This window comes from Arachis hypogaea, chromosome 6, assembly GCF_003086295.3.
Source record: "Arachis hypogaea cultivar Tifrunner chromosome 6, arahy.Tifrunner.gnm2.J5K5, whole genome shotgun sequence".
NCBI lineage: Eukaryota > Viridiplantae > Streptophyta > Magnoliopsida > Fabales > Fabaceae > Arachis > Arachis hypogaea.
The window spans coordinates 84,977,465-84,986,624 of record NC_092041.1 but is presented as its reverse complement, the minus strand read 5'-3'; the positions used below and the strand labels follow the sequence as shown (position 1 = coordinate 84,986,624).

The window sequence follows — 9,160 nt, the reverse complement described above, 5'->3', positions numbered from 1 at the left end:
TTTTTTTTTCACCCTCTTTTTTGCCACACTTTCTCTCTCTATTTGTTTTTCCATTTTTTTCTCTCTCTCTTGCTCTCTCTCCATGAAACCAGTAATGCTCCAACAATTTTTCAAACTTAACCGGCATTTTCGCAAGTGCTACCAACTGTTTTAAAAACGCACGTCATGCAAATAAAGATTTTAGGTTTGTTTATTTAATTTGGTGTTTATCCAATTATCCATATGTTTGGTAGACAAAAAAAATATAATCACACCATAATATCTTTATGGATTTGAATTATTTACATGTTAAGGAAGATCGAAGTGAGTTTATCTATGTAGTAATAAAATACTCATCAATCATCATAGATATGTGATTCGAATCGTGTACAAAATTATGAACGGATCAATCCAAAACAACCTAGGATATTGGACAAACAAAATAAACAACAATAAAAACATTAAGAAGTGAAAATCATAACATAACAGAAAAGTTAGAAAAAGTTGTGATTTACTCCTAAATTTTGATTTAAGTGGAAATTGTCACTGAATAGAAAAATTAAATGCATTTTACTCCCAAATTATGATTTATACTTAGTTCGACTTTTAGATTTTTAAAATTTGACATTATAATTTTTGAAACAATTATGTTAGTTATACATAAAAAGTTTAGTGACTAATTAATTATTGCGTATAAAAATATTTATTTCGTATCTCATAATTTTCATATTATAGTACGGTAAATAAATTTAAAATTCATTTATTACGAATTTGATTATTATACTATGACAGATTCAATTATTTTAGGAGTTTATTATTTAATAAAAAATATAAGAATCAATATGTATAAATATAAATAAATAGATAGTGGTTAACTTTTTTTTTTTTTACTAAAAATAGGAGACTCGAATCTACAACCTCTTAATTGAGTATGGGGAGACTATGCCATTTGAGCTATTACTCATTGGCTAAATAGTGGTTAACTTAATAACTAATTTTTAGTATATATGGAGGAGTTAATACTCAATTTAGTCTTTGAATTTATATGTAAATTTTAATTTAGTCTCTAAAATTTCAATTGTCTCTATTTAGTATTCAAACTTTGCAATAGTCTTTGAGATAATTTTTGAGACACAAATGTTAACGGAACGCAAACATGGATAGTCAGATGCCACATGAAAACTGGTAAAACGACATTGTTTTGAGTCCAAAAACGACGCCGGATCACTTACTTTAATTTGGAAAGAAAAATTTTAATAAACACTATTTACGATATTTGTTTTTGGGTTATTTGAGTGTCAAAACAAAAATAACATTATTTTATAGAGTCCAATGTAACATCTAACTGTTTACATCATATTGTTAACATTTATATGTTAAAAATTATCCGAAAAATTAACATGAGTTATATTCACAAAATTTAAAAACTAAACAGAAGTAATTAAAATTTTAAAAACCAAATTAAGTATTATCTTATACAGATGTACATGAAGCATTATTGTTTTTAAAATTATTATGGTAGATAAGATAAAGTAGAGTAATGTTGCTTGATAATAAAGTAGTATAATTTGACAAGTGATATTTTAGTTAATAATTGAATAGGTTTGACGAATTAAAAGAAAAAAAAACACTATTCGTCCCTTTTTTTTTGGTTTACGGACATACTTCTGCAAATAATAAATACTAAAAAGAATATTAAGGCTGCCATATAAAAGAACTTTACATTATATCTAACTATATGTCTATTTATATAATAAGTTTAAAGTAGTGTATAAGGACAACGGTATAAGGACAACTAACATCAATTTTGATAGTAAGTTTCGGAGGGGAAGAAATCGAATAGTCTAATGTCTATGTTTGGTATCCAAATCAAATTCTATATTAGACTAACTTGATTACTTAAAATAACTTGGTTATGTAATATTATCATAATTTTTATAAGTGATAGAAAAATATTAAATCACTTTTAAAATATTTAAGACACAAATAAGACAAAACATAATATTGATAATTATCCAAACATTTGAAACAAAAATAATGCTTTACCTGTATAAACTACAAATATTTATTATAAAATTTTACGGCAAAGGTATGTCAAAATTAAAATCTAATTTTTATAACTAAATAAAAAGTTCTATTATCTTAAACGAAGTATACTAATGGCCTTTTGAACTCGTATATAATTTGGTGTTAACCATGATATAATTAAAATACAAATATTAGTGATCAATATTTATTTCTTACATTTAAATTAAATTAACATTAACCAATTTCTCATACTTTCTAAGACCACCTAATATTTCTTATATGAAATCATATGTTTAGTTGAAAAAGTAAAACAATTTCTGTGTTAGTCAACTGATATTTCTGTGTTATTCTTGTCTTATTCAACTAAAAAATATTTACATAATTCAAAATAATTTTTGTATTTTTTTCTTCTGTACTAATTTTGTATTATATTTATGTATAATTCAAAATTAAGGTTTAAATGAATTTTTTTTCTTAATGAAATTTGAACAAAATAAAAAATTGAAAGAAATAAACATTTGAGAAGAATACGAGAGTTTGGAAATAAAAAATAGAGGGATAAAAGAAAAAAATCAACAAAAAAAAAAGAGATGAGAAGACAAGAGAAGAAAAAAAATTTGTGCTTAGAAAAAGAGAGAAGAGAAGAAAAGAAGGAAAAAAAAATTAACACCAGAGGATTAAAAAGAAAAAAAAAATGAAGTCCCTTTGATTGGACTTAATTACAAAAACCAGTTGATTATGTAGTATTACTGTTAATGCTTTATTTAAAAAATCAGGAACATATACAGTGAAGAGCAGTAGAGCACACATAATTGTGAGAAAATATCCACGGTTAAATTGAAAAAGAGTCAAAACAAAAATAAATATGACTTATGTTGTTCTACTAACTAGAGTCAATTGCACGGATCAAACAACCCCATAATTGTCCTATCAAATATAAAAAGAATCCAAAACACCAACAACAAAAAAGATAAAAAATAAACAAACAAAAACAAAAACAAAACCAAACCAAATCAAAATTCATCATAATGCATTGATTCAGATGTTCTTTTTTTATAGTCTAATGATTTCTATTCCAGCGGAAGAGCCCAACATTTTAAAAAACCATCCATCAAGAGATGTAGTTATAAAGTTCAAATTGCACATTATTTGTGGGAGTAAATCATCAACATGCCAAGCATATGCCAAAAAATAGAATAGAAAGATATATCATGAAAATGATGGCAACAGACTAAATAATTAAATGCTACATGTCAAGGTTCATCCTTACCAATATGGACAAAAAGCCCTACTCAAAATCCTTCCCAAGAGTAATAAAAACAGCAATCTAAAGGGAGAAAAGAAAATAAATTACATAAAAAGCTTGTGTCTTACAGTTAATTTTTTTTAATAACTTCAACACATTAGTAAGAAAATAACCTGATATTTCTAATGCCGTTCACTACAATTGCCAAAAAGGAATAAGTTGTCTTCTAAGTTCTAACATCTTCCTACATTCCATACTTCACAAGATGAATGGATAACCAAAACGTCTACGAGTTCATCATGTAGTCTACTGAAAGTTTCTTCCTTCTTTCTGCCACAGCAAGAGCTGAGAAACACCAAAACATGACATAAGTGAGACATTTCTTTCTTGAGAAAATGTGAAAGCTGGATTATCTTTATAAATGAAAAAGGTTAAAAAGAAGTCATTAAGGCAGCGTTTGGAAGAGAGACAGCGACTAAAAGACACAGACTGAAATAAGTCTCAGTATTGTGTTTGGTGTGAAGTGAGAGACAGAAATTGAAATAAGAATGAAGCTCTAATTTAACTTGCACAGAGGATAAAATTGGAATTAATTAATTGAATTAGGGGTATTTTAGATATAAAATGTTATTAAAATTTTAGTCTCCGTCTCCAAGAATTTCAATCTTCTGTGTCCTCACTTTTTGGAAGTACTGAAATATTGAAATTTTGGATAAAGAGACTAAAATTTTAGTACCAGTCTCTGGACCAACAAACATGATCCTGAGTCCCAGTCTCCCAGTCTCTCCCAATCTCTGTCCTAGTACCTCAAAACAAAAGCTACCTAACACTTGTTAAGTATGGCATCAAGAGACTCAAAGCAAATGTTCTTTATACTACATCCATTGTTGAATAACTTCATATATTTTCATCACTAATTTTCAATTATTAAGCATGTCAGCACTCAGCAGTATAGTGCCATTTGCATCATGCATACATAAGTCTGCAGAAGTAATCCATAAAGATGGATTTTTGGCATTCAAGATTCAAATTATCACTTGTCAGGGAACAAACTTGGGTTTCAATTTATGGTTGTTATCGAAAAATGATCAAAGCAAGACTAAGCATTAGTCATACATCAATTGAATTCAGAATATTCAACCCTTCTCCCATAGCTTTCTCATGTCTTAAAAGTAATTCTGACTCTTAAAATTGGCTACCACAATAACCTTGCAAATAGAGTTCCTATAACCCATCAGTCTGTCTCATAAAAAGTTCTCGAACTGACGATTTACAAATTTAAAATCTAAAGTTCATCCCTACGTATTATGTGGGACACTAGGCTTACCAAATTTCTTAAGTCAATCATTTTTATAACGAGGGCCTGTTTGTTTGAGCATCTTGATTTTTGAGCTTTTTAATTAGATGATGTGCATAAAAAAATTGAGAGGATGGAATAATAATAATAATAATAATAATAATAATCAATCAAGAGATAATAATAATAATAATAATAATAATAATAATAATAATATAAACACAAATTATCATATCAATGAATGCAACAGGATGGAATAGTGACATAATTACCTCAGTATGAAAGTTGGATTAGATATGAAAATATTCTTCAATTTAAACAACCAAGAAAAGATGCACACAGATTATATTCCTTTTCATCCAAATTACTTAACCAATCTTTTTTTCTCAAAATTCCATACATGACACACCACCTTTTGAATTTCAATATTATAATTAGAACTATCTTGTAAGTTCATATATGAGAGGCACTACCAATACAGACTGGGAAATTAAATAATCAAGGTTGCAAACTCCATAATGTCAAAAGTAAATACACAACTAAAGCCAAACCTTAATCACCATTCATGAACTACATGAGAAAGGAATGAAGAAGATAAAAACTTATTCGGTATGCTGAAGTAATTTAGAACAATGGAAACTAACCTTATCCTTTAGTCTAATTGATCAGGTGCCATCTCATCCAAAACTCATCAGACAACTAACAAAAGTAACCCCTGCATTTTGCAGACCCACAAAAGCATTTCTTTTTCTTCTGGCCTCCTTTGAGAGGAAGAACTGTTCCATAGTCATAAGTTAACTCCATCATAGGAGGAATATGTCTAATTGCATAGAAAGCAATGTGGAGATCAGATTCATTCTTATTTTCCCGTATAACTGGACGCCACAATACATTTGGGGAGCAGCTGTGATTCATAAACCGAGCCACATTCCCTTCATTTTTTGCTGATATATAGAGAGGGGAAGGGATCTTTGGAGCTTCAGTATCAGCTGGGAAAATTTCCAGTTGCGGATAAATACGAGTAGAATCGAAAATGTAATCATCTTCATTTTCACTGCTAAACTCATCAACTCTAGCATTATCTATGACTTCCCCAGCATACTCGCATATGAAAGTTCCTGCACGAATAGGATCCCAAGACCTTAGACCCCACCCTTTATCCTTAGTTTTGAACACCTCCAAACGAAATTTCAAGCCACCTTGGGAAATCCTGTTCCGGCAATTAGGAGGGCACTGACAGGAAGGACCACACTCATATATCACAGACTTCAGATCAGCAAGCATCCCATTTGCAGAATATTGGAGATAACCTCCGTTCTTTTGAATACAAGGACAGTTATGGTTGATAGCTTGGCATCCACCAGTACAAGAACATCCACCAGAAGATTCCAAAGGGGCAGTTGGCTTCAAATTCTTGACAGATGGGGAGTAAGTAAAATATGCAGGGCCTTTCTCATTATCAACATCATTCACAAGACAAACAGGTAGATTTTCTGCCCCGGAAGTAAGATCAGGCAATATAACTCCAGTTCTTGTTACAGTTTTATCAGTCCACTGTTGAATGGATTTCCATATCATATATGCTGCAGGCTGCCCGGGCAACCTAGCTAATTTATATTTGAATACATTGAAACCAGATTTTGCTTTCTCTACCCACGAATCCTGGATCTTGTAAAGGCCATCATAGACATATACCTTACCAGTTGGATGTGCTTCATCTCTCAAACCCTTAATTACTCTCACATCATTACCTCTATGCAAGCTCTTTTCCAGTGCAAGATTACCCCTTTCAAGCTTTTGGTCACTTGCTCCTTTCTCCCGATTAGCCCCACCTTGGCCACTGTAAATCAACACATCACCATCCTCTGCATTATCTTCATATCCTCCAGAAGAGACAATACTGACAGCTAGTGGTTCTTCCTCTTGACTGGTTTTGGAACCAATGTAATCAATTCCAGCCATAGATGGAGAGTGTAATCCAACGAGGCACAATTCAAATCTGAAAAAGAAGATATCCCCAATTTCAACACCAGGCACACCTCCAATACGTTTCTTGCTATTTGCCCTAATCCCCTTGGTCATCATAATGTTGCCAGCCTTCAGATCAGGCCGCTTTGCTCCAGCAATATCCCTTGATGTCTCTTCAACTTGTCCAAGCTTTCTTCGCATAACTTCATATATCATAAGTGTATATGTAACTGCATCCCTACTACCATCAGGTTGTTTTAGAACATCAAAGACAATAGGATTAATTGAACTGAGAATATCATTAGCCACTTGATCCAGATCAACCACTGCAGTACCTCCAGGACGCCGTCCCCTTGGTTTCTTCTGTTTAGTGCGCCTCCCTTCCCCCGTTCCATCTTCAGCATCAACGTCCTGCACCTCAGCATAGGCATCTTCATCTGTTAACTGTCCACGAGTTCTGCTATTTTTTCGTGATGAACCCACATCTCCATTTGGCGTCCTAAATGAATTAATTGGAACTGCGGCCGATATTGGGCCCACACGTTGAGGAGCCGGGGTTTGTGCGGTTTGTGCATTCTGTTCAGATAGCCTCTGCGACTCCGGGGAGATGAAGAACGGGTAAAACGGCGCAACGCCAGAGGGGAAAGGACCAGAAGGAGAAACGCAAACAAAGGGTGCTCCACCTTGTGGATTTGAAGAGGAAGAGGGATTTGATGGCGAAGGAAACACAGGAACAAGAGTTCTCAGTGGCTTAACATTCAAAACCCTAGACTTATCAATAGACCCAGGTGGAGGAACATTGCCTTGACCTAGATTGTGTTCCATTGATACGATTCAGTAGCAGTGATTCAGAACCCACCAGTTTCAGTATACACAGCTAACAAGAGCAAAAGAGGAAGCTAACAACTTTTAATCTCTGCTATGTTCAGATAAATCAAGGAAATGGTAGAACAGCACAAACCCGGTACAGAATCACACTACAAGAGAAAAACAGATACAAACTTTCGAGTCAACACTGTGAAGAACAACACATTCCCGCAACATGCAAGCATATCCAGATTCAGATATCATAAACAGAACAACATGGAAACTAGGCAAATGCTAAAAAAAAAAAAAAAGAATTTGAAAAAAGGTTAAGTTTGAGCTGGACGAAAATGAAACATTAAATTTTTGTCACAAACAAACCCCCCCCCTACCTAAGAAAAACACGCAGATTAAACAAAAGAAAAATCTCAACGACAACAAAACAAGCGACACGACCAACCTGAAGGAAATGAAAATGAAAAACGAAATGGAAAGAAGAGACTCGAAAATGCAAATTCTACATCATAATTCTGGGGAGAATCGAAGATTCCTCCTCGGAGCTCAGATCAGATCAAGAGGTTTCAAAAACGGCATAAAAAATTTTCAAATTAGGGTGCGAGAGCTACGAGATTAGGTTGAGAAGTTCAAAACTTTGGGGTTTAGAGCTAAGAAATGAACCAAACCATACCTGAAATGAGTCTTGAAGATTTGGCGTGAGCTTCGTTGAGCTTCGGTTTGAGTTTAGTCCCTGAAAGTTCTCCAAACCAAAGCTTCCTCAGTTCTACAGAGGAGAGAGAAAAATTAATAAAAATAAATAAGAGAAAGAAAATAAAAATGAGAGAGGGGTTTTGTGTTTAAGTATTTCTGTGTATGTATCTTTATGCAAGGTACAGTCGAAAAAAGAAATTTATGTTGAGGTGAGCATGATCATGTGTAAGTGAGCCGCAGGGAGTTCGTGACGTCAGGGATCAGAAAGATAACGTGGCAATATGTGATTGAATGTGACAGTGAGAGTATAATGGTGAAGCGGAGCATGGTGATTGGGGTTGCACGCACGCTCTTCTTGGGCGAAGCCGAATGGATCAGATTTGGATGCAATGAAGTGAGAGGAAGTACCAAAAAAAAAAAAAAAATCTTAATAACAAGTATTTAAGACTACATTAAAAATAAGATTTAATTATCGTGTGTTTTAAAGATATACATCACATCTTATAGTATAATAATTATAATAGACATATTAAATGTTGATACATTTAATGTATTAAAACTATAAAAAATTTATAACTTTTAATAAAATATCTCTTTTATAATATTTTTAAAATGAGTAAATAATCATCTCTAATTATAAAAGATATGAACAATGCTAAAATCGATTAAAAAAATAAAAATAAAAATAATATTATAATAATAAAAGATTAGTTTTGTTTGACAAACATGACGAACTATTAAATTTTTGTTGATTTTGTTAAAAATTTAATTAAATTATCCAAACGGTCAAACCACTCTTATTTCTTTTATTATCTTCATCCTTTCAATCTTGATGACCTTTTCTTTTTCAAATATCGAGCATCACTACTGTAACCACTTTTAGAATTAAAACAGTTACACCACCATCATTATACCACCACTACAAGAAAAACGTTGAATATTGTCAAATTTATCGTCAGCTATTAGCGACGAATCTACCGGCGGATCAGAAAATAAATTCATCCGATAAAAACGTTACCGTTGGATTAGATTTTCCGCTAGTAATTGTGCCAGTGATATTTGGATGGAAGAACAGGAAATTTGGTGCGTTTTGATAAATTCGCTGGTATATCTTACTTAATGGAACACAA

At 32.2% G+C, this 9,160-nt stretch overlaps 1 protein-coding gene across 2 annotated transcripts; it reads right to left on the bottom strand.

Annotated features, from left to right (window-relative positions):
• Window positions 1-3,214: 3,214 nt before the first annotated feature.
• Window positions 3,215-8,484, bottom strand: LOC112696800 (histone-lysine N-methyltransferase, H3 lysine-9 specific SUVH1). Of its 2 annotated transcripts, none has more exons than XM_025749676.2 (3): window positions 8,011-8,484; window positions 5,195-7,495; window positions 3,215-3,598 (listed from the first exon to the last, which is right to left on the bottom strand). In XM_025749676.2, the coding sequence occupies exon 2, from the start codon at window positions 7,341-7,343 to the stop codon at window positions 5,250-5,252; it is 2,094 nt and encodes a 697-aa protein (XP_025605461.1). In that variant the 5' UTR covers window positions 7,344-7,495; window positions 8,011-8,484; the 3' UTR covers window positions 3,215-3,598; window positions 5,195-5,249. The 2 variants fall into 2 exon arrangements, with proteins under 2 accessions (XP_025605461.1, XP_025605463.1); XM_025749678.3 differs by having other exon boundaries at window positions 5,195-7,395; window positions 8,011-8,386.
• Window positions 8,485-9,160: the final 676 nt, after the last annotated feature.